Below are 26,448 nucleotides of genomic sequence, written 5' to 3'. Positions count from 1 at the left end.
GCCACAGCAACATCTTTCAAGATGTGTCTCCAAAAGCAAAGGGAACAAAAGGAAAAATGAACTTTTGGGATGTCATCAAGATCAAAAGCTTCTGCACTGCAAAGGAAACAGTCAACAAAACAAAGAGGCAAATGACATTACACACAAAGGGCTGATATCCAGGATCTATAAAGAACACCTCAAACTCAACACACACAAAACAGACAATCATGTCAAAAAATGGGCATAAGACATGAATAGACACTTCTCCAATGAAGACATACAAATGGCTATCAGACACATGAAAAAAAAATGTTCATTATCACTAGCCATCAGGGAGATTCAAATCAAAACCACATTGAGATCCCTCCTTACACCAGTTAGAATGGCCAAAATTAATTAAGAGAGTACACAACATGAGTTGGAGAGGATGTGGAGAAAGGAGAACCTTCCTACACTCTTGGTGGGAATGCAAGTTGGTGCAGCCACTTTGGAAAACAGTGTGGAAATTCCTTAAGAAATTAAAAATAGAGCTTCCCTATGACCCTGCAATTGTACTACTGGGTATTTACCCCAAAGATACAGATGTAGTGAAAAGAAGGACCATTTATACCCCAATGTTCATAGTAGCAATGGCCACAGTCACCCAACTGTAGAAAGAACCAAGATGCCCTTCAATAGACAAATGGATAAGGAAGATGTGATCCATATACTCTATGGAGTATTATGCTTCCATCAGAAAAGATGAATGCCCAACTTTTGTCTCAACATGGACTGGAAGAGATTATGCTAAGTGAAGTAAGTCAAGCAGAGAGAGTCAATTATCATATAGTTTCACTTATTTGTGGAGCATAAGAAATAATATGGAGGACATGGGGAGATGGAGAGGAGAAGGGAGTTGGGGGGAATTGGAAGGGGAGACAAACCATGAGAGACTATGGACCTGAAAAAACAATCTGAGGGTTTTGGAGGTGAGGGGGCTGAGGGATGGCTGAGCCTGGTGGTATTATGGTATTGTGGTATTATGGTATTATGGAGGGCATGTATTATTGCATGGAGCACTGGGTGTGGTGCATAAACAATGAATTCTGGAACAGTGCAAAGTAATTTAAAAAATAAATAAAAATAAAAAAAAAAAAAGAAATGCAAGCCTTAAATTAATTCAAAGTTTGCACAGGTAAGACCATCATTTCTCCCAGGAGCTACTGTATGCAAGGGAAGATGGCCGCCAATGGAAGCATGGCATATGTAACTGGGTGATACCCAAATGAGGCAGCTGCTTCCCAGGGTTTCTGTGGCCACCGAAGAGAAGTAAACAAAAGAGGGAAGGAGAAGAGGAGCCAACGGCTCATCTGGAGAGCACCCTGGTGTCGCCATGAGAATCCTAACAACAGCATCAACAAGGCAACAACAAAAACAACAACTGCTAACCATTTTACCCAAATTAGGCTACACACATCTTACACCAAGGCCATGCCCATTTTACAGATGGGGCAACTGAAGCCCACCAAAGTTAAACAATGTGCCCAAATGAGGCACATTTTCTTCTTTCCTGTGTTCCTCTGTCTTGGGCTTAACGGCCACAAAGAGCTTATGTTTTTATCCTATGTTTTTCTGCATTTGCCTTGCAAATAAATGCCAACAACAAGAAATGCTTGAAATAAAAACACCCACAAATAACAGCTCATCTTCTCCCTGAGGAGGTAGACAGAATGAGAATAAATGAAGCCATCATTCTTTATTGTATGCTGGCATGAATTTTGACTCAGTTTGGAAGATTAGTTGCTGGATAGACAATTCTTATTTTATATATTTTTATGCATTTATAAGGCTCATTTCAGCTGGGCTATCTGCCATAAACCTCAAAGGAATTGCAGTAATTTAAAAGCAAAGATAAATTTTTGAAATAGGACTAGTAGAATAGTTCAGAAAATGGGAAAAAGGGAAATAAAACTAGATTCAACAAGAAAGCATAGGGCAGTCCACAAAGAAAAGTCTACAAGGCAGCTCTTTCAGGGTGAAGAGGAAGAGTCTTCAGATGAGAAGAACCACTGGCTGCCATGGTTGGATTCAGTATACAGACCTGTTTATTTGTCCTCTACAATGGTTTGCAGATATCTTGTTTTTATTTAAAAATTTATTTATTTATTTAACAGAGATCACAAGTAGGCAGAGAGGCAGACAGAGAGAGAGGAGGAAGCAGGCTCCCTGCTGAGCAGAGACCCTGATGCGGGGCTCGATCCCAGGACCCTGGGATCATGACCTGAGCCAAGGGCAGAGGCTCTAACCCACTGAGCCTCCCAGGCGCCCCGGTTTGCAGATATCTTACCCAACACTTGAGAACTGCGGCTCTTCATAGGAAACCAAGATTTCTGGCTTCTCTTGAGAAAGTCACTTATCCTGGCCCCCCATTTTCACTTGAGATGAGTTGGCAGGGACATGCTGGAGTCTCTCCCCTTTAGACAGTCTGGGAACTCAAACTGTCTTTCATGAATCATTTCCCTTCTTCATGCTCCCCATTCTCTTCACTTATGCACATGATCTGCCAGGCCCTGGAGACCTTAGAACTCAGAGCTGCCATCTACACACCCAGTCCACTCCCACATACCCAGTCCACTCTCATGTGCTCAAGGCAAAGACCGAACAGTGGCTGACCAAACCCCAGGCAGTCATTGTCACTTTGGGTAGCTCGATGAAACCAAGGCCCAAGCACTAGCCCACCAGTGAGATCTCTCTCCTCCAAAGTCCTCAGAACAACAGCTTTAAAACTCAAGCCTCTTGTGTTTGAGCCTCCTCTCATCCCGTGGTGGGGACTCTCTCCAACCTGAGCTCCCTGAGCTCTATGATTGCTTAAACAACAGAATATGACAGAAATGATGTGTCACTTTCCATGCCCAACCTTAAGAGACCGGCTATTTCTACTGTTTGTCTATGGGACCCCTGCTTAAGAACGAAGCTGCCATGATATGAAGAAGCGGGAGACACACTGGGGAGAAACCCACCCGGGGAAGACACGACCAGCACCAGGCTGCCAGGTGAGGAAGGTGTCTGGAAAGGCTCCTCCAGACCTGAGTGAGCGTCCCCAGTGACAAGCGTCCCCAGTGACCTCCCCGCCAAGCCCTGACTACATTTCAGATTTGTAAACAAAATAAGTGACTGTCACTTTTGGAAACCCATAAGCTTTGGGGTGGTTCATTACACAGCAACCTGTAAACAGAGCCCCACGTCCAAACACCAGGACGGGCTTTCATAGGGGACTGGTGTGAATCAGGAAGACGCGTCTCCTCCCCAGTGGTCCGTGCACTGCTTTGCTCACCTGGCCGATGTGCCTTTGGAACCGCCATGTTCATCACTCGACCTCCATCCTGAGGTTTGGGGGGAGATGCAGTGAACCTGCAGATCCCCGATTCTGAAGGGGTGCTGGAGGTCAGACTGTCTGTGTACTCGTTTGTCCCTGCCGTCAACTGCTCCGATGATGTGTCTGATATGAAGCATTCCGTGATGGTGAACTTGGCGTGCCTCAGTTGCTCTTCCATCTTGGCGTGCTCGTAGGCCCTGGCCAGTTCTTCGTACGTGGAGGAGGCACTTTCTGTAGAGACCATGCTGCTTCGTGCTCGATCTGCCGTGTGAAAGAGAGAGAACAAGACGGGTCAGTGATGGCTTATGGACACACCCACTGGACGGTCGTCTCTAGCTTGTGGCTGCTTTTCCCAGATCCTTGCACCACCTGGCTGGGGTCCTGGGGGGGTCTTTGGCTGAGAACTGCCTTTGTCACTATGGGGCCTGCCCTGTGTGCCTTGGTAAATTGGGCTCATGGAACGTGGTTTCAGCTGAAATTTTCCTAGCCTGGGACACTGTCGTCAGCCAGCCACGCTTAAACATTTCTGTGTTTCAGGGCGTCTGAGTGGCTCTGTCAGTGAGGTGCCTGCCTTCGGCTCAGGTCATGATCATAGGGTCCTGGGATCGAGTCCCACATCAGGTTCCCTGTTCAGCAGGGAGTCCGCTTCTTGCTCTCCCTCTGCCCCTGCTTGTGCTCTCTCTCTCTCTCTCTGTCAAATAAATAAATAAATAAATAACCTTTAAAAAATTCTGCATTTCGTTAAAATAATTGGGAACATGGTGAATAATTGGGAACATGGTGTACACGGACGGCAGTGTCCACCCCTGCTCTGACTTGTGAATCAGCCTGTGCCACAGAGACTTTAATTGACGTGAATGATTTGAGCTCTGCTGTTAGGCTCCTCCAGCCCCAGGCTGGCAAGGAGGGCATGATGGTGGTTGGAAATGAAGCCCGTGACGCTGCACAAAACTGGCAGGTAGGAAGAATTGCCCCTGGTCCCTCAGACTCATCCTTTGTGATCACCACCCTTTATGGGGCCCAGAGAGCCATCAGGAGCAAAGGAGGAGTGTCTTGGTCAGAGGAATCTCTATTTTACACACTAAAAAGTTTTGTATCACCTCTGTGGAACTCTGAGACTCTTCTGAGAGAAATAACAGCCATAAAAATAAATGTACAGGGTAACACTCCACCTTTGGAACACTATTTTTAAAGTATATCAGCCAGAACAAAAGAAAATGAGTATGCAAATTTCCTACAGCTATTAGGTTTAGATATAATTTCTTTTCAAAAGTTAAGGTGGGGGGTGGGACAAGCCAGTGCTATTCTTAGGCCCTGTCTTCTCTCTGAAATGAAATCTTGGTGGTTGATGGCACAGACTGGAAGACTTACCTTATAATCAGCCCCTGTTTAATTGTCAAGAGGATCAGCCTATGTTCCCTATAGAGGGTGCTATGACCTTGCCATGAAATTTCAAGTGAAGCCTCTTAAACCCAGAGATGGTAGTGGGTCATGTGTGCCCTCAGAATATAATCAGGAATTATTGCAATCGTGTGGGTGAAAATTTTAAAGTGTCTGTGTCTCTCAGTGGGGTAGGAACTTTCCTGAGATTCAGGACACCTGCAAAACAGATGCCTTTGGAGTTTGCTTTGCAGAAATCACCGGGCCTTGGGCATCATCAATGCTGCCTGGTTGTACTGGTACCTGTTACATAAGCGGCCTAACAATTTGAAAGTGACCTTGAAGGAGCATAAGTAGGAGTTTCTTAAGCCCATCTGTGGGCCATGCTCATCTGCAGGGTTGCGGAGGAGGTGTGCAGACTCCTACCTGTGTCTTGTGAGGGGCTGACACTGTAGCTGTCACTCTCCTTGTCCATTGATCCCGCAGCCCTGGGCGTCGGCAGCCTCCAGTCTGTGGTGAGGGTGTGTGCTGAAATGGTGGGGTGGGGTCTGTTAAGGGTCCACTGGCTGGCATACCGGTTTCTTGCTGTGGGTCCTGCCTTTGCATTCCTCCTGGTGGTGGGATCTGCGAAGAGCCAAGAATAACGTATTTCTTAGTGTCTAGGAGTATGCTCAGTCATGAACAAAGTGTTGAGTGTGGTTCTCTCCAGCCAGCTCTAAGAAACCCCTGCAGGACTCTTGCCTTCAGGAAGCCTTCCCTGACTGCCCCTGTCCAGAGAATCCATTTCCTTTCTCTTATGGACTGAGACATTAATGTGAAATGTAGACATTCTAAAGAGTCCTGCTGGATAGAGAACATTAGATCTGGACTCAGGAGTTATGGACTCAAACCTTCCTCTCAGTCCTTAATGTTTTTCTGGCTCAACACACATCACCCAAACTTCAAGAGAATAACCACCATCTTCCATGTTTGGCCAAATATGCTCCAACATGGCCTCTTTTTTATAGTTCTCATACCTTAAGGGGTTGTTATGGGTTGAGTCATGTCTCCTTAAAAGATATGTCCACATCCTAATCCCTAGGACCTCCGAATGTGACCTTATTTGGAAATAGGGTCACAGAAGATGTCATTAGTTATGATAAAGTCAGACTGGAGTAGGGCGGCCTTCAATCTAACAGAACTAGTGTCCTTCTAAGAACAGGAGACAGACACTCAGAGGGAAGACAACCATGGAACAAGGGAGGCAGAGATTGAGGTGCTGGGGTTGTAAGCCAAGAAATGTCAAAGGTTATCCACAGTGATCACCAGAAACTAGGCAGAAGTGAGGAAAGACCCTTCTCTACAGATTTCAGAAAAAGCGTAACTCTGCTGACATCTTGCACTTGGATTTCTGGGTCCCAGAATAGTGAGACAAAAAATTTCTGTTCTTTTAAGCCACCCTAGTTTGTGGTATGTTGTTATAGCAGCTCTAGGAAACAATATAGTTTTATTGTGGTTTTGCATTTACTCATTGCCTTGAGTAGGATTATTTTACTCATCAACTAAATTGCAACTTCCCAGATGAGAAGAATGACACCTTCCCCTTAGTCCTTTGCATATAGTAACATCTTTTTAAGAGAATTGTCTGAACTTTGTCCAAGACATGGGACGTTCAATGCAGAGCATACACAGTTAATCGGTATCTGGATTTTGTAACTGCCACCAAGATGGTCTGGCCATCTCTCAAGACCACAGTCAATATTGACTAGTCAGCCCTAATGGAGCAGGACCAAAAGATCAACACTGAGATGGGAAACCCTTAGCATTGGGACAGTGACTTACTAATATGCCTTCGTGGACCTGGAGGTCTCTTACCTGCAGGGGTAAGGGTGTTCATCCTCAGGTCCATTCACAGAGCCTACAATAATATCCGGTACACAGAGTCCCCTGGATGAACCCACAGAGCCCAAGATCATTTTATGGGTGAGACAGTGGAGGCAGAGAGAAATGACACAGCTATTAAGTGGTAAATAGGGAGCCCAGGACGGCATGGGTTGGCTCAGAGATTGTCGACTACTTGACCACAGATATCCCCACCCTGGACATCTAAGTGTCTAATACAGTGTTCCTGTGACACTGCCTCCTTTGTAATGCCAGTTTGGATCATGGGAGGCAGACACTTAGAAGTGGTAAAAGGACTTTCCTTTTAAATGTAGGATTTTCCTCTTTGCGAATTCTAGTCATTGGACTTTGAATCTAATCCATCATTCTACAGTGCTGGAGAGAAGCATTAAGATGGCAGCCAAATCGATATATTTTAAGATTTCCTGGGTCATCAAAATGCTTCATCTCAGTGCATATTCTTTGGGGCATTGATTTTAAGACAGGTTTCATCCCTTCCTTGCAAAATTCCACAGAAGAATTTATTGGAAGATAATATTTTTTGGCCTTGATTAGAATGTAAATGTGTTAGGCTCGAGTGCCAGGCTCTCTGGACAGCAAGGCATGAATGATAATTGTGCTTCTCCACTGAAATGCTGAGAGAGAGGTCCTCAAAGAGAGAAAAATATTCTCATGGGTAGGAGGCTAAGTATCTTCCAGGTACGATGGACTTCCCAAGGAGAGCTTCAATAAATGGAGCTTGTTATTTAAATGCTAATGAAACTTTTCCAAAAAATTACCCTATCCCTTACATAAGACTTGAGGATTCTCATTTTTTTTAAAATTTTTTGGAAGGTTCTCACTTTTGTTCTTTAAGTTTCTTGCAGCAACAGTCACGGATCAGATTTACTCCTGTCACGGATGCTTGGGTGGTGGGGTGGGTGGGTATCCGTTTGATCTTCCCACCTCAAGGACGCTGTTTTATCAAACCCCAAACTCCCTCCTGTGTTTCCTCCCACTGACCTGCCCACCCATAGTGGGGCAGGACTGTAGCCCCTTTCTCACTGAGATCACCCTGTGTGGAAAATTCCATGGTCACGCTATACATGCCAACCTCTATTCAAAGCTGGAACTCTTTTCAAGTTAATTTTGTTCATTATCCTTTTTTTCTAGATGAGGACAGTTTTATCAGTGGCCTGATAATGCTGGAAATATAGGTCATGATATTACTTTCCCTAAACCACAGGCTGCAATTCTGTTCTTCTCTAAGCAACCATCCTAGAGGCAGAATTATCTCAGTAGGTAGAATATTGAGGTGGTTGACACACTTTTTTTTTTTTTTTTATAATCAGGTTTTGGGAGCTGTTTTGTACCTGAGCTGAACTCTTTGGTATGGTAGCTCCTAAGATAGCAGCAGAAGTGAAAATCTGACTTGGCATCTACTTGGTAGTCTCCTTTGTAGGCCCTACCAGGTAATCTACTAAAGAAATGTTGACATTTACTGCCCCTGCATGGAAAGCATTTTATTTGGCTCCCTACCATCCTGATACAAATGCAACTTAGTGATGAGCCATCATGCTTGCTCAACAGCCAACAAATTAGAAGATAAGTGACACAAATAACTCTTGGCCTTTCAAGACTGGGTCTGAACCTACATTAAGCTTTTCTGCCCAGTGAATCAAATTATTTTAATCATCCTGAATTTGGGATAAGAGAGGATTTTGTGGCTAATAGGGTTATAAAACATGTCATGTGTACTGTGATCTGGGTATTAATCTGCTTTTATTCTCTGGCATTTGCTGGCCTATCTTGTAGGGACTGTGGCCTCCGCTGCACGTGGTGATGACGCCGAGGGGTCTGAGCATTCCCATCATGTAAGGAACAAATATTTACCAAAAGCTCATTATATACGGGATTTCCTGGCCTATACCAGGTATTTTCCCATAGTATGGTGTTGAGTACAGCTCTGGGTGATAGAGTGTGCATTGGTTTTCAAAGACTCAGTGAAAAAAGAGTCGATGCACGCCGGGACCTCTCCCTACTTCTATATGCAAATCTGCTCAGTCCCCAGATGTCCCCTAAGAAGCACCCGCCCCACTGAGACACAGAGCGGCTGAGTTAGGTTGCCTGCCTTTGACCCAGTTTCACTACTCGCTGGCGGTGAGCTTCTCAGATGTGCCCACTTCCCTCATCTCGGAGAGCAGGCTTATCACCTCACCTACCACAGGGCTGATGCGACACAAGGAGGGAGGAGCTCAACAGATCTCGGGGCCTGGCCTGGTTCCTGGGTGACAGACACTTGGAAAGGGTTGGAGCACATCCTGCTTATTGGGAAAAGGGTGGGAAGAGATTTGGTGCATGGATCAGGAAGGTTAGAAACTCTGTTTAGAGAGGCTTTCGTAGAAAAAATACACTCATTAAAGAATCAGAACAAGGGGCACCTGGGCGGCTCACGGGTGAAGTGTCAGCCTTTGGCTCATGTCATGATCCCAGAGTCCTGGGATCAAACCCACCAGCCCCCGCTGGGGTTCAGTGGGAAGACTGCTTCTCCCTCTCCTGCTCCCCCTGCTCATGATCTTTCTCTTTCTCTCTAATAAATAAATAAAATCTTAAAAAAAAAAGTCAAGACCAGATGCTGGAGAGTTCCCATGCTTCAGCTGAAGGGTAGAGCTGTTAAGGACAGGCGTGCTTCCTAGTCATTCCCAATCTAGCCCTCTTTGCATCAAGGGTGCTTGTACATGCTCTTGGTCCAGATGGGTGGGTGGTGACAAAGGGATGACTTCCATGTAAATATGACCCCAAACCCCAGGTCAAGTCTAACACGTTTCACTTCTTATGTCTTTGTACCCTTGCACAATTTGTTTGTGCCCAAGAGAGTTGATTCAAGTTCTCCTGTGATGATTTCATTGGTCGTCTCCATGGACTGTGCTGGGAGACCCTGCGTACATACCTGCAGCCTCCAATCGGCTGGCTCCAGACCTCCAGCCTATCAGATGTCTTACGAAATGGAGAACAGAGAGGCCAAGTGGACTGCCTGCGTACTGTCTAAAAGGTTAAACATCCTTTCTTTTCCATCCCTTTTACTCTGATTTCAGAACTTGACAGTGGGCTGATATTTAAGTCTGTGTACTGAGTGCCTACTGTGTGTCAGACCCTGCAGCTGCAGCTGGGGGTGGGGGACACAGACACAGACACCAAGAGACGCGCCTCTTTGCCCTGTACCCTAACCCACAGGGACAGACAGGGACACAAACAGAGCTGCAGACACAGCCAATTTCCTCTCATTGAAGAGTTACATAGCCCACTGTTGGGATTTCTCCCAACCTAATAATGAATCTTTATTGCAAGTTGGGAAAACTAAAAAAAAAAAAAAATGCCTAGAAACATAGCTTCTACAATGAAGTCATGATAGTGTGCAAACAACATATCGTACATGCTCTTCTTTAAACTAGAGAGGCCTGACCTTGACCACGCCGTCCTAGAATCATTAGAACAGAGTAATAATGCCGCCTGCCGCCGAGGAAGCCGACTCTAGATCCTTCTCTGCACATGCACTCAGCTGTGGTGTGGAGAACCAACCACATGGGACCGAGAGGACAGGCGTCTGCACGTGGGCACCATGACAGACTCGGGGGCACAGGGCGCAAGCGGAGAGCTGGGGGTCATCTGTGGGTGTGGGAGGCGGACCCCCCACTGTTTCCACTTCTAAATGAAAATTGCGATTTCTTCGTCCCTCCTCATGTGGTTCTGGGAGGAATATTTAAGGAAAAGCTAATCCCGAAGATTGTTTATTGATAGAGAATGTTGTGCAGACGTTATGAAAGGAATAGCTCTGATGTTGGTTGGTTGGTTGGTTGCTTTGGACTAGAGACTGAGGAATGCGTTTGAGGAGCTCTGCCCAATGTTTGTAAACACTGCGGGATGAAGTTCATCCCAAAGGAAGGAAGCAGCGTTCTGGAAGCTGTGGTTGCTTCAAGGTGACGGGGTCATCAGGCTGAGCCCTGTGCAGAGCCTCCCAGGTCTCCCAGCACGACAAGCAAACTCCCGAGGTTGGCCCAGGAGGCCTGGCGACCAGGCCAGCTCTCTCGCTGGCGCCTCCCCTCCCACCTCCCCTGTGGCTCCCTGCGTTCCTGGACGCCTCTGCCCCAACAGGCCTTAGGAGCTTTCCCTCCCATTCCCTCTGCCTGGCAGGCTGCCTCCCGGCCATGACTCAGATTTTCTCCTCAATGGCGGGCTCCCCAGACTCGTGTTCAAAGCCGCCTCTCCCATCCTCTCCCCCACACACCCCCAACTCACTCTCTCACTGTCTCTTCCTCATATCCTGTTTTCCCCTAGTTCTCTCAGGTAAATGAAAAATGATGGTGTTCGTTGTTTGCGTCTGACTCCTGCACTAAGATGAAGCCAATGTCTCTTTGGGTCTCAGGACGTGTCCCCATCACTGGGCCATATGTCAAGTAAAATCTTAGTATGTAATTCTGGGTCTGAATGTCCGCATCCTTGCAGCTCCCCAGCTATGCTTCTGGGGTTACAGGTCTGAGAGACGTGGACGTGCTGCCCATCTGCCTCCAGCTTTCCACTTGCCTCTTGCTGGTTCTAGTGTCTGCTTAGGACCGACATTCACATCTCTGCCGATATTTTAAATGTCCACGAGTCAATACGTCCATTAGTCAGGTGGGGGTGTGATCACGCAGCTGGGAGGTTCCCAGTGCTTTGGTATAAGTTCCCTCTCCTCTATCACGGCTGGCCTCTGTCGGCTCTGCCAGTCCCACATTGAAGGGGAGGTGGGAATGCTTCCTCGTTTTTCCCGGCAGAAAGAAATCAAGTGCTGTGATTGTGGCAAGCTTGAGAGGTCCTGTACCATGGCATTAAAGGCCAGGGACACACACAGGTCTAACACTTGGGGAAGTATTTCTCTAGAGGGCTCTGGACAATCAGCATCAGAATCTCCCAGAATGTCCTTTACAATGCGGACTCCTGGGCCCAGTGGGTCAGAACCTCTGGGGATGGAGCCCTGGAATGGGGTTTTGAACAGACATCCTGGGTGATCCTGATGCATTTAAGAGTCTGGGAACCACTACGTGGGCACCTGCCCTATTTCCTCTGCCTCTTTCCTATTTTCCTGCTAATGTCTCCATCTGCTTCCATGCTGCCTGGCCGTGAACCTCTGAGGTCACGAATTCATCCATTTTAGTCCCCCGGGGTCTGTAGTCTTTCCTCCACTGCACAGCAGACAGTGGCTCAGAAACCCATCTGGGCAGCCTCCTGAAGTGTCCAGACCCTGGACCAGGCAAATGATGAGAGGGAAGCCAGTAGCTGGAGAGAATGCCAAGGACCATGAAGCAGTTCCTAAGGGCAAGGCTCTCACTCCTACTCCCTTGCAAAGTTAACTCTCTCTCATGGCTGCTCCGGTCTTCAGTGTGTGCGGATGTCATTAGGGAAAGAAGGGGGAGAGGTTAGACAAAAGAGGAAATAAAAGATATCTTTAGCATGTTCTTGAGGAGAATTTTTCAAATGAATTTCAGTAACACTTCAAACCATTTTCAAATTATGATGTTATTAGAAAGCAACTGGTTTCCTTCATGGTGCTTGATGCATTTCACAAATGCCTTTCGAGTCGGAACTTATGAAAAGCGGTTTTTAATATTTATTTTTCTAATTATAACGCTCTGAGAATGTAACTTTTTGCAGAGTGATTAGAGATTTAAAAGCTATACGTCAAAGCTTTCAAAAAGTCCTTAAAGAGATTTAGAAACAATTTCAATTATGAAGGAGTGAGAATGTCTAATTAATAAGCTCTGGGTACATATTAAGAGATTTAATTTCATTGCAGTAATTAATTCCCATATATTATGGATGCAGATATTAATAACTAAGTCAAACATAATCCCCAGATTAGCCAAGACTACAATTTTTCTGAAAAAGCATGTGCAGGAGGAAAGCACAAGGTCCAAAGACAGACCCACAGCTCAATCTTGGCTTCATTCTGCATTGTGTATCCAACTTTGGGCTGTTTACCTAACTTCTCTGAGGATCCATTTTTTTTTTTTTACCTGTAAAACAGAGGCTATCATATCTATTCATATCCATTATAAGTAGGTACCTTGCAGGGCTGCCTTACAGATAACGTATAGGACATAAACTTTTAATCCTAATCCTGGCACAGCGTACGTACTCACTGATGTTAATTACCTTCCTGTTTTCTAGTGTCATCCAAATTAAAAAAAAAAAAAAAAAATTACCTTGACCTGGAATTTCTAGCACTTTCATAGTAAATCACTACCAAGGGTTACTGGGTTCAACTGACACAATTTGGATACCAGCTCAGATCGGACAGTAAAAACGCACTGTCCCAGTGAAAGCTACTATCATAGGTATTTATTTCTGAGACACGGGGCCAGTGAGTCCCACCTCCATCGGACGGGGACAGAGCGTCAATATCTTGTCGGCACTGCCAGCACACACACACACACACACACACACACACACACACACACAGTCTGCGCCATCTGACCACTTACTCGTTCCTGGCCGCGCATCTGAAACGTCCACCAGGGGCCCAGTGGCTTGCGACACTGACTGGTAATGTACCGTGTGTGTCACCGTCAGGGACTTCTGCTTCGCTGCCTCCCCAAAGTCAGCATCCGTTAACAGGACCGTGGAGCGATCGTCTGCAGAATGGCAGGGACACAGGAAGCCAGACACGTTTACCCTCTTTCCACGTCTCCCTCGCCTTTCCTCCCCAGGCCCTTGTGTTATCGCTCATTACAACAACAGTTACGACCTCGGCTAAAATAACAAAAACAATTTAAAATGCAAGCGCTGCGTTAGAACCGCTGCAGAATACTGAAAGGAGGTTATCTGTAGGGGTTGGCTTTCTGAGCGTGGACGTGAGAGAGGCACGCACCTCAGAGGGCCTCCTCACGAGGCGAACACTGATTTGGGGAGGCTTCTTGTTGCTGTTGACTGTTTAACAGAGTTCGGGAATTCTGTGTTTGGCAAAGCCTCAGATGGAGCTGTCCGCAGAGAAGCCGGCACCACCCCATGATGGGGCTCCACTGCAAGTCAGCTCTGTCTGCAGGCTTAGAAGAACCCCACCATAGCTGTCTACACTCGAGGGGCTCTCACGCCGGCCAGGGTATGGGGTTGGGGGAGTGGAGGGGGAGAGAAGCGCTCTTCTTCCGAGTTTATTGATTCCTCCATTTGAGAGAGTCTGAGGTATGTTCCCTTCCTTCTCACCTCTTCTGAGCTTTAATTACTCTGGAACGTCCTTTAATTAACTTCTCGAAGTGACTCACTTGTCAGGTTTCCAACCCTAGTTGGCTTCCTAAGGTTAGGGAAGCAGGAGACTGGGTTCAGATGGATCGGGAGCATTTTAGTGCATGGAAAGGAAGCAGTTGGTTGAGCTGTGTGTCATTATTTGGTTGTCTCAAGATTTTCATTACTTTGTTGTGATACTTTCCACACTTCCTTGAGAGCTCTTTTACTCCAAGGGACGCTTCCGTTAGGATATGTGGATATATTCATACATTTTCAAGCACCGTAGCCCAGGATGTTGTTCATAGGAGTTTATCAGTCAGCTGGGACCACGCTGCGGCATGCCTTGAGACAGGAATGGTGATGTGAAAGTCATAAACAACACAGTTAGACTTCTGTGCCCAAAAAAGGCCCTGAACAGAATGAACCTTACAAAATCCAATTACTCAGGCTCTGGCAGGAGAGGAAAGCCTCTTGAAGTTAGAATAAAATTTTTTGGCAGGAAGACAGAGGAGAAACTGCCAAGGTGTCTGCTGGCATCCCAGCATGGGGTGCTGCAGTAGGAGCCACGACTCGGCGCAGGGGGTCACGCCACAGCCTTCCCCTGGTCCCCACACTGGGCGGCCTTTCTCCAGAAACAGGTTCTGAAATTGGACCTGACAGCAGAAGCCCAATATCTACATTTGTTTTTCACTGATAATACTAATGTGCTCTGGTTGCCGACATGTAGCCCTGCAGAGAGCACCCCTGATTATCTGTGGCACTAGGGTATAAACTCTTAATGGGAAACTTTGGGTGCCTGTCAGTGGGTGAGGCTAACCTTTCCTTCTGGCTAGAAATTAATGGCACTCTCCTATTGGATTCTTGTAGTCAGAGCCCAGAGTGTTTTAAAGCATCACATTTCTACTTCCCAATAATTAGAAAATGCCATCGACCAACTGTCAAGCATCACCAGGAGGTCAACGATTTTTGGTGATCAATGATCCTGTAAATAATAGGACACATTTCAGGTGAAGGGAAGTGACTCTGGACAGAATGATGGCCAGACCTTTCTCTGGTATTGGGCTAGCAATGACTACCTATTTTAACCACCGTGGGATAAGGGTTAACAAGTCTGATGAGGAAGATTTATCAAATGTTGTAACTATATTATAAGGTCAAAGGAATTATATTTTGATTTTTGAACTGATGTTTCAAAGGAAATTTTGGTTTTCATGCCTAAACTATTGAGTTCAATAAGAGAGATTCCAGCCATACTCCTGGAAGATAAAGATGGTAAGGAACAAAGCATGGTGCTTTGTCTTGACGTGAGCTAGCGAATAAAATCTTGTATATTTAGGATGAGTAGTGAGCACTCAGACGACACGGGTAGTATTCAACTGAATTTGGTTGACTGAGGGCCATACAGGGCTTGACCAACCTTCTTTAAGAGCTCTTATGCCTGGGCCAAACTTAAAGCCAGCAAGAGCAGCTCAGGCCTTAGGATTCAGGAGCCTTTAAGCTGAGGTGTCTCTGCTGTTCTATTAAAACATAATCATGCAGGAAGGGGGCAAAAAGCGATGGAGATGTTCTGCCAATCTGGCCATTTACTACTGTTTTCCTGGCAGGAGGCTTCTAGCATAGGTGCCAGGAGTGGGGTAGTTTTAGCCAAACCACAGGATAGGGCTGCCCTGGGACCAAGTGCCAGCAAACACCTTCCAGAACAAACACAGAGTGAAGTTTCAAAAGGGCCAGATTGGGCAACCTGTCTCAGAATCTGTTTCCATGGATACTGGAAAGCTGAATGATATTTCTAAGGTGAGGGCTTCTGGGAAGTAGCTTATTGATACAGAATCAGGTGGTGACAGTCCAGGAGGCTAAGCTGGCGGCTGGGCGGGTGTCCTGCCTGGTTCTGCATAATCTCTCAATGTCCCAATTACAAAGTAGTATCTTTTTCCTACATTGATTGGGTGGGTTAAATGAAATGATGCACATAAAGTGCTTATAAAATAGATGACATTAGAGAGCCCTCAGCAAATGTTAGCTGTTCTGATCATTATTGCAATGGGAATATGAAGTCTCTGATTCTGGCTTGAATACATCTGAGGCAGAAGGCAATAGGGAATGGCAGATTTTGAATGGGATGGCTGGTAGGAGTCAGGACAGGGGGGTTCTGGGAGAGCTGGGGACGGCTGGAAGGAGTCAGGACAGGGGGTTTCTGGGAGAGCCAGACATGGAAGTCCTCCAAGTGAAACACAGATCTGGGTGTTTCCCAAAGCACTGCCAAGGGACCCATTCCAGGGTGTCTGCAGGGTGTTGGAAGATGATGAAGAGGTGGCTCGTGCAAAGACACTTGTATGTTAAATGCTAAGTAGAGTTTACATGTTTTCTTTAATGAAGGCCTGGGAGCTGAAGAAGGCACTGAGTGGATTTCCAGAGGGGGCTTTAATGTGTGGTCCTTCTAGGTTTATTTGATTTCAGGTGTTTGTTCTTTGGAGGATCACCAATAGTGCCTCCAGGAAAGACCCAACATGGATCAAGGTTGGGGAACTCCTGATTCAGGTGACCTCTGAGCCACGTGTGAGTTAATTTCCCCTCCACATTTGCTGGTATTTATTATTATCCTCAATAACAATCATCTTCCTTCTACTTTGCTCATGTAGCTCTCAAGATGTTCCCATAACTCCTGGGGTTTGGGCTGAGAGGGCATGGCTGTAGCAGACACATTGTGTGAAGCCATGAACAAGGCCCCTTACCGATGGTCTCCATTGTGTCTCTCTCTTCAATCAAAAGCTGAGCCCTGGGTATGTCAATGTGCATCCTCAAGGTCTGCTGTTGCTTGCTCAAGGTGTCCGAAGTCCGGGTATTCTTACTGGGGATAAAATAGAGGGGATTTATGAACAAACACAGTTCAGACTTACATGATGCTGGAAGGTGCTTATATATCAACTAGGTCTAGCATCACATTATTTGAATACCTTGTGGGAAGAGGAGGGGGAAAAAAAGCAAGGAAGGAAAAGGAGGAAAGGAGAAGGAAAAAATATTTTCCCTCTTTCAAATGATATTTATAATATGAACCTTCAACAGTCAGTTGCAAGATTCAAAGAATGAAAACGGTCAATAGAAATTGGTTTCATTTTGATAGAACATTTGGAATTTCCCCCTTCTCATGTAACGCTAAGTAAAACAAACAAGAAAAAAAAAAAGGTGATTTTTAAACCAGCAGCACTTCCATTTGTCAGACAGGAGATGTTCCAGTGGTGGCAAGGGAGAAAGCATGTGTGCTGGCTGCTGGTTGGGTGGGGTTTCGACTAATGGATTTGTATTTACATCTGGTGTCACTTTATTTTTGTTCCAGTGACAAATCTTAAACCGTGTTAACTTCCCTGACACTAGTTTATCCTAACTCATATCACATTTTAGAATTAAAAACAAAACCCAACTACTGTAAGAATTTGTGTACCAGAAAATTACTCTCAGAGTGAGCTGTCTTCTAGAAGTAAATGAAAACAGGTGGTAAAATGGCATGGGACAATCAGATTCAGTCAAAGCCTCCAGGAAAAGAAAATAATAATCTGCACGTTTCACAAAAGCACACAAAAAAGTCAACAAAGGCTTTAATTAGAAATCTGCATCCCGGGAGGGATTGAGCAGTTTTACAGAGCTGTAAGGATCGAGAAGATTTCAAAATAATGTAGAGCTGACCCTTGAAGAGCACAGGTTTGAACTGGAGGGGCCCATGTACATGTGGATTTTTCTCCATAAACACCGGCTGGTACTGTAATATTTTCTCTTCCTTATGGTTTTCCTAAAAACATTTTTTTCTAGCTTATTTTATTGTAAGAATGCAGTATATAATACATAGAGTATGCAAAACATGTGTTAACTGAGTGTTTATGTTATGGGTCAGGCTTCTGGTCAACAGTAGGCTACGAGCAGTTAAGTTTTGGGGAAATCGAGAGTTATGTGTGGATTTTCAACTGTATGCAGGGGTCAGCCCCCGTAATGCCTGCATTATGTCACCTGTATATTCAAACAACTTCTAAGGACCAACAATCATTAAAAATAATTCATTGATGTGATAAAATATGGCATCCATAAATCTAAAATCGACTTTGAGAAAAATTTCTACTTCACTCGATGATTTACCTCTTCATTAGTTACTTTAGTAGAAAACAATAACAGGGTATCCATACTACGTCTGAAATGTTCTTTTTCTCAACTAAGCGTTTGCCAGGAGTCCTGGATCCTTTCTTATTGACGACAACTCACCTACCTTTGAACCCTTTGAACCCTGTAGCTGAAGGAATGTTAATATTCCGAAGGTCAAGTTCACACAAGAACCCCTATAGACATTTGCATGTTGAAGACTGGGGTGATATTCTGAATATTTTGTAATGGCCTTTCCCTCATTTGAGTATAAACCAAAGAACCTATAGAAACGACATCTTCTGAAAGGTGCATCATTCCTACTTAGGACTTGATCTTGAACCAGATTTCTTGCTCTGCAGAAGAGTAACTGGGTTACGTAGCTAGCGCATGCTAATTATGCAGAGCCCAAATTCAAACGTTTGGCCTGAATTTCTCACATGGTCTATATGCTTTCTGAAATTATTTACTTAACTGCACTTTCACTCTGGGTGTGTGTGTGTGTGTGTGTGTGTGTGTTTTACAGCATAGTTTCTAATACTTGTGTGAAATGAACATTTTGGTGACTTGGGGGCTGCCATTTAGACAAGCTCTATTTCCACAAAAACAGATGGGGAACTGCTCCTCTGTGAGTATCTGAAAGGTCTGTTTAGAAACTCCACTAGGGACTTGAGCTTGTCCTTGCACCAAAAATAGAAATGTGAGCTAGTTCCTTCTGCTCATCATGAATAATTATGAGGCAGTCCACGGCTGCTCTATTAAACACTATGAACCCAAGCGCAGACTGTACTTAACAATAAGGGGACCACTGTCAGACCCACACAGGAAGTATGCTAAATAGCCACTGTGCCCCACTGCGGTGGGCACGAGGACTTAGAATATGATTGAACTTCATAGACAAAGACAATCAAAGCTGGAAGTAAGTTTTTCCTCCTCCTTGAAGGAATGCATGCTGTCAAGTTCTGTAACAAAAGGCATAAACATGGCCCAACAAACCTTGAGCTTCAGAAGCTAATTCTTCCTCTCTCCCTTCTCACTATTGTCCCCTTTGCTTTGAGATAGTGGCCATGTGGCTCCTCCCTCCCTGGCTTCAGGGCTTCGTGCAGGTGCTGTCTTCTCAATGGAGCCAGGCTGGTCCAGCTCTGGGCACTGCTGATGCTGCCCCTCCCCGCCCTCTGTTGCATTTTGTTTCCTCAGTGCTGAAAACTCTTGAGCATATGTTTAATGGACTTATCTCATTTGTGATCTGTCTCTTCTGCTGGGATAGGAGCTCTTCAAGGGGTAGCCCTTTCTGTTCTGCCCCTATATATCCCTGTGATTTAGAGCAGTATGTGGTCGGAATAGGTGCTCAATAAGTGTGTTGAAGCTTGTTGAATAAATCCTGTTATTTGGGGGGTACAGTGGGAGTGAGTGACAAGTCCAAGAGGCAGTAATATTCTTCTCATTTAATGGGTTATTAGGTCTCAGCTTTCTTAATGTGGCTGCCATAGTCTATAATCTATGGTTCTAGGAAGGCTGAATCTCTAAAATTACAATAATTGGTCATTAAAACAGCAGCAAAACTTCTCTCCCACCCAAAAAAAAAAAAAAATCACAAACACACACACACACACACACACACAAAACAAACAAACAAACAAACAAACAAACAAAAAAACACCTATTTGAGGAAAACTCATTTGTGAAAAGATTCTGGATGTTTTCACTGTAGGAACAAAATCGCATCTTTTTATGATACGGGATCATGCCAAGTACGTTAGTTATTATTGAAATATAATCTTCCACTATCCATTTGCCCTCTGGTTGTCTGATTAAAATGACAGAGAGCTGACCCTCGTTCACCGAGTACGGTATTTCCGAGCTTAGCCAATAAATTACTTGCAGTTTTTAAAACTCTTTAAAGTCTTAATATTTCCTTAAGCTTTGTGAGGAAAAAAAAAACTAGTGAAAAAGTCTGCACCTCACCCACCTTCCCAAATATGATATGAAACATTCCATAAGTTTAGAATAACTAACTGTAGGGCTATCAGGAACTCATTATAATAGTTCAATTTTTTTTTTTAAACTCTGTGTCTTAAAATAGGAACATCAAAAAGGCTAAACTCATTTACATGCACAGTTTGAACCCTTCTCCAGGCCTTTCCACTTTCAGCTCTTTATAATACTGGTCTTTGGATGTTAACCACGTATTGGCTAATACTTCAGAGCAGCCTAGTCTTACCTCTTAGAAGGCTGGTATTTTGCTTTAAATTATATTCACGTCATCATAAAAGAAAGAAAGTCCTTTCTATCTTAGGCCTGGTGGGTAAAGTCTCTCTTCTTCCTCTGTGGGGGGTGATTTGCTTGGGTGAAACAGAGGCATATGCAGAAGCACGAAGCCCCGTGACAGGAGATGGGGGACGACACTGTGTGGGGGATACCCTGGCACCAGCTCATCTGTGTTTGTCCCACAGTAGCATCTGCCTTCCTGGCCCTTGGACAGCTAATCCCACTAAAGTATGCAGATATACTTTTTGTGGAACATGGCTGGAGAATATGTTATCTTCACCAAGATCCCAGAATGGTAAAGCTAGGAACAATTGCAAATTGTTAGCTTTAGATGTGGAAAGTAGAGCATACAGGGGGAAAACAACTGGCCCAAGATCACAGAACCAGCCCGTGGCAACATGAGGTCTACAACGCAGGCTTGCGGCTCTCTGTTCTCACTGCACCAGCCTGCCAAGTTCTCCATTTCCCACGCAAGCAGCGAGAAGATGAGAGACAGCAGTTCTGTAGCCTTCTCTACACCAAGAGATGTGACTTGCCTCGACTTTCTGGACCGCATTCAAAATATGGTTGGCCCTTCGATCTCCAGGTAGGTCACAGGGTCTTTTGATGCTTGGCCCCACCAACTTGCCAAACTCAGATTGAACTGACCCTTCATGATGAAAAGCATTGTGTTTACTTCTAAATTAATCCCATAAAAATCTACCTATTTGAGAAGCTTGTAAATTCTCTCCCTTTTCAATCACTGTACCCTCTGGGGGAAAACCACCTCAGCCTCCTTAAGTGGAAGTAATTATTAGCTTGAACGGTCCTAATTTCATGTTGGCAACTGTTAACCTCAAATACCACTATTAATTCCTGTTTTGTTCAGCAGGTGGTCTTTCAACCACAGTGATTGACCTATTAATGAAGAAGATGCTTTTTGATGTCTTCCTTGGGTCTAATAAGAAGGGGGAGGGATGCATTCTAGGACATCAGAGAAGCTAATACCGACTCATCCTAACCAAACAGATGTTGAACATGTCAGAAACCACAGATTCCAGTGTCATGGGCTTTGGGCAGAGACATGATCTCTGGTTGAAGAGAGGCCTGGGAGGGCTGCAGGACGTAGGCTGTGGTACAAACCACCAGTGAAGTGGACTGGGGTAGAGACAGGGATGGTGACCTGTTACACAGAGCAGAAGTCATGCCCAGTCTACAGGGGTCACTTGATAACCTTTGGACAGCCTTAATCTCTACGCTGTGCCTAGTACGGCCAGAATATTTTCAACAGAAGTCAGAAAACCACAATTTTATATGAAATCTCTTAGGAGGGCAAGTGATGTGATGAGCATTGGGTGCTGTACACAATTAATGAGTCACTGAACACTACATCCGAAACTAATGTGTTTCTAATATGTTAGCTAATTGAACATAATCATAAAAGAAAAGAAAGAGAAAAGAAATCTCTTGATTTCTAAACGTTATCAATGAGTTCATATTTTTAAGTCTACATTAGAAAGTTAATTTTGTTTGGTAAATAAGCTACTATAAATTGAAAGATTGGCCTTTTTTGTTTATTCGTTTTTCAGATGTTTTGTCAGATTTGCTCTGCACCAGGTGCATGTGTGTTTGGATGCCTCCCATGTGACCACAAAAAAATGTCCCAATACTTGCTTAGCAAACAAGTATAGACTTGCATTAGAGCAACTCAAGTCATTTTATATAGATTTTCATATTCTTCTCATGCAAATTTGATCTAGAAGGATGGGTCAAAGACCCATTATAAAAGATACATATCACAGGCCATTTGCATTTCTGAGTGCTCCTCTGACGTCTAGATTCCTGCTACCAGCTCTCTGACACTTTCACTGGACACTTGGGAAGCATCCCAAATTCAACATATCCTGTCCGAGCCTTTTCATTCCCATTAACATTCCCCTTTTCCTATCCTAAAAAAAAAAAAAAAAGAAAGAAAGAAAGAAAAAATGTCTCTACACTGCATCTATCTTCCTAATCCCTAACCTTAGCAAATGACACTTATATTTATTTAATTGTTCACTCCAAATATTTCAGAGTAATCCCGAGTCCTCCATATCAATATACAGTGCACGTAGTTTTAAAACACAGCATGACCAGGGTGCTTGGGTGGCTCAGTTAGCTTTGGATCAGGTCATGATCCTGGAGTCCCGGAATCAAGTCCTGCATTGGGCTCCCTGCTTGGCGGGGAGCCTGCTTCTCCCTCGGACCCTTTCCTCTCTCACGATCTCTCTCTCTCACTACCTCTCTCAAATAAGTAAATAAAATCTTTAAAACAAAACAAAACAAAAAACCACAGTATGACCAAAAGGATGTCTGTGGAAAATGTAACCTATGACGGCAGTTGACCTCTGCCTTAGGTCTTCAAAGATACTGGTGATATATGTGCTGGGATATCATTGTGAATAATAATAAAAAATACCAATTTTATATGCAAAAATATGGAAAGATGTTAAATCCATCTGTGGTGGGATGGGGAATAGGAGAGACCCCATAACCCATCCTCTTTTTCTCCTACAGTGAACATACTAAAATGGCAGCATCATTAGGGTTCCTGACATTTTTCTTATCTGATTTCCAGACTTTGATTACCCTTTTTCACTTTTGGTTTAATCATTACAATATAAAAAATGATTCAAATGCAAATACTGTGGTGTCTTCTACAGCTGTGAAAACTCACTTATTTATTCAACTACTATCCTTCATTCATCAGGTATAGTGCTGGCAGTTCTAACAGGAGGGCGACACATCAGGCTGTGACCTCCAAGACCAGACAGTGAATAGATACTTGCAGCAGAAGTGGGTGAGTACTCTAGTGTAGGGGTGCTCACGGTGCCATGGGAGCTGAGGGCAAGGAGGAACTTTTTTTTTTTTTAAAGATTTTATTTATTTATTTGACAGAGAGAAATCACAAGTAGATGGAGAGGCAGGCAGAGAGAGAGAGAGGGAAGCAGGCTTTCTGCTCAGCAGAGAGCCCGATGCGGGACTCGATCCCAGGACCCTGAGATCATGACCTGAGCCGAAGGCAGCGGCTTAACCCACTGAGCCACCCAGGCGCCCCAAGGAGGAACTTTCTTGATCATCCCATCTCCTTAGAAGAGTGCAATGCACAGTGCATTTCCTTTTAAAAAAAAAAAAAAAACTTAAATTTAATTAGCCAACATAGTATACCGTTAGTTTTTGGTGTAGTGTTTAATGATCCATTAGTTGTATATAATATCCAAAGCCATTTTTGGTTTTCTTTTCATTTGATTAACTGTTAAAGAAGAAAGCTCAACCTCAAAGGTGGTATATTTGGGTGCAAACAAAACCAAAGCTACTTCCTTATAATGTGTCTTTTATTCCTAGCTTAATGGGAAACATTCCACTGGATGAGTCTGGTCAACCAGAAAACTACCAATGGCATGTGGAAAAGTACATTATTTGGTATCTATATATCCTATTAGGCCTCATATGGATATTTGGTACATAGAATAAACTTTATGTGTCAAAAATAAAAAGTGCTATCAATTTCAGACAATTATTTAAAAAATCATTAAAACAAGTTGGACATTATTCTTTTAAACATGATATCTGAGATGGTAGGTTTTGTTCTTACCTCATGAGCATTTCAGCTAAACTCTTTGCATCTGGGGAAAGAAAGTTAATATTAGTACATGATAAACAACTCATTAACATTCACTTAGGCATTATGAGAAATATTTTACAGTCAGATGACAATAGCCATTTTTTTCCTATTGCTCTTTACAAAGTCTTGATGTTAACTGTAGAATTCAATAAACATGTAGTATTCAATAAACTGTAGTATTCAATAAAAATGTACCTGCAAATCCATATACCACTAAGAACCAAAAGTTTAGTGAATTCCTGATTTCTTCGCCCTGAGAGAATATACTTAATATTTTATATATATATATATATACTTGAAATATATATTTTTAAAGTATATACATATATACATATACATAAATATATATTTCAAAAAAAGTATAATACTTTAGGACCATAAAAATTCTCAGACACCTGCTAAAGTCTCTTTACAGTGTATTTATTTGCCAATTTTTTTTTAGTAAATCATTTTATTTTATTTTATTTTTTTATTTCTTTTCAGCATAACAGTATTCATTGTTTTTGCACCATACCCATGCAATCCGTGCCCTCTCTAATACCCGATTTAATTTCAGTAGTCAGAAAATTAACATTTTCAAGCTAGTTTATTTATGTAGTACATATTCTACTCTTTTTGTTATCAAAAAATAAAACATTAAAAATGTATGACACTATAGATCACTTTAAGAAAGCATTATTATAGAGATGTAAGTCCCTAAGGTTGATTAAAGAATTACATAAATGGCATATCTTGTGTCTAGATGTTTATTTCAAATTCCAAAATAAGAAATTTTCTCTATTTTTTTTGTCTCTGAGGACACTGTTTACTAAGATTTGGTTACCACTCTGACAAAAGAAATTCTGTCTAAAAATTATGTAGAAAAAAATTCTACATTTTTGGTGGCATTGCTTTGAAATTCTCATCTCCCTTAAAATATAATTTGTTTTTCTTTTTACACATTTTGTCCTGGCAAAAGATGAATGTTTCCTTTCTTAGAATATAAAAGCCCTCTTCTTGCTTTTTTTTTTTTTCCTATTGCTCTTTAAAAAGTCTTGATGTTAACTGTAGTATTCAATAAACAGAACTTCCTGGAAATGGATTCAGCTATGTGACTGGCTCTATAGTGGAGAAATGCAAATGCTGGAGAATTTTCATTTCATCTTTCATCTTTGGGGGCTGACATTTAAGCGCAATCATTATCATGTTAGAGGAGCATGGGATTACTGAGGGGTGAGGGGCATGGGCAGTCAGGGGGATAACCACCCATGGGCTGGTGTCTCCACGAAGCAAGGCTCTGTCCTTCAAGTCGGCCATGCCAGCTCCCATCCAACCTCATGATGGGGCCCTGGTTTTGTGCACAGATGGGTTCAGTCTGGGAAATGAAACACTGCCTTCTACCCCACCCATATGGTGAAGCAAATAAAGCAAACCAGCTTTTAACTTCCTAGTTCATGTCTTTCTCTGCAAAGACCAAGCAGATATGAGTTTCTTCTCTTCCTGAATGATTTAACACTTGCAAAGTAAATATATATTATCATGCCAAAAGCGTGGGATTAATTAGCTCTATGTAACAGCCAAGCAGTGGCTAGCTCAAGAGTCTAAAAAAGAGGGGGAAATGTAAGGAGTACACACTGTACTTCAGCTCGTGATTGGAAGGTAAGTTAATCTCCAGCATCTTCAGAATGGACCTGGTTTCCTCATCTTGCTTGTTATCATCATGCTTTTTCTGTTCCTGAAGTCAGCACATTTTCTGTCCCATGATTTTTTTTTTTTTACATCCATGTGCTAAGGAATTGCAGCACCCGACATGTGGGTGAGAAGCAGCTCTCAAACACCACCTTGCTTTAACTATAAGTTCTCTTTATCCACAACTAGCAGGCGTCTTCACTGTGGTTACGCTGATCCACAGCTGCAGCCACCCTGAACCATTTAGGTCCATGCTTCCCTAAGCTTATCATCTTGCAACAAACCCCTTTCTCTTTCTGTCTGGTTACTACGTCCTCCTCCTGATTTCATCTGAAATTCTGAGAAAAATGCCATTATTTGAAATATACTTCTTCTGTGAGTTCACATTCAAATGTCACCAGTAGAATTTCACTCACAGTGATGGGGGTTCAACAGCACAAGGGGCACTGGGGACTGAGTGCGAATATCTCCTGGGAGTAGTAGACACAGGGTGGGCTCTGGTCAAAACAGAGCGTGCACTAGGAATTTGGATGTGTCAGTCTATGCCTGGGAATAACCATGCCCTCCTTCAGAAACCAGGAAATAGAGACCCAGATACATTCCATAATCTGCTGTAGGTGAGCGGGAATTCATAACCAATGTCTGTTGGTACAAACTATTTTTCCATCACTATCCTTAACTAGGGCCACAGCCATCTAGTTCATGTCAACCTGAACATTGACACTCAACGTCAATCTGGAAAAATCCAAGATTGCCCCCACTTTAAAGGGACCACGGGACCCAGGGAGCATAGACTCCAATAGGAAGAGAGCTCCTTGGCACAAAATCCTGGAATTCGAGCTCCTTCAGGAAGCAAGGAGTAGGTCAGTTTGATTGGAGAGTGAAGTTTCCAAGCATGGTTGTGAGTTGA

General features: G+C 43.7%; 1 protein-coding gene across 2 annotated transcripts in view; it reads right to left on the bottom strand.

Annotated features, from left to right (window-relative positions):
* Positions 1–26,448, bottom strand: part of DSCAM (DS cell adhesion molecule) — a 745,695-nt gene that overhangs the window by 12,017 nt on the left and 707,230 nt on the right. For both annotated transcript variants that reach the window (XM_082722200.1, XM_082722199.1), the window contains exons 28-32: positions 23,841–23,871; positions 16,567–16,682; positions 13,096–13,245; positions 5,144–5,341; positions 3,296–3,598 (exon numbers count right to left, since the gene is read on the bottom strand). In XM_082722200.1, coding sequence (XP_082578326.1) covers positions 3,296–3,598; positions 5,144–5,341; positions 13,096–13,245; positions 16,567–16,682; positions 23,841–23,871 — 798 coding nt within the window. The remainder of the gene's footprint in view (positions 1–3,295; positions 3,599–5,143; positions 5,342–13,095; positions 13,246–16,566; positions 16,683–23,840; positions 23,872–26,448) is intronic.

This window comes from Mustela nivalis, assembly GCF_964662115.1.
Source record: "Mustela nivalis genome assembly, chromosome: 1".
Classification (NCBI taxonomy): domain Eukaryota; kingdom Metazoa; phylum Chordata; class Mammalia; order Carnivora; family Mustelidae; genus Mustela; species Mustela nivalis.
The sequence above is the reverse complement of the archived record's forward strand: the minus strand, read 5'-3'. Positions and strand labels throughout refer to the sequence as shown.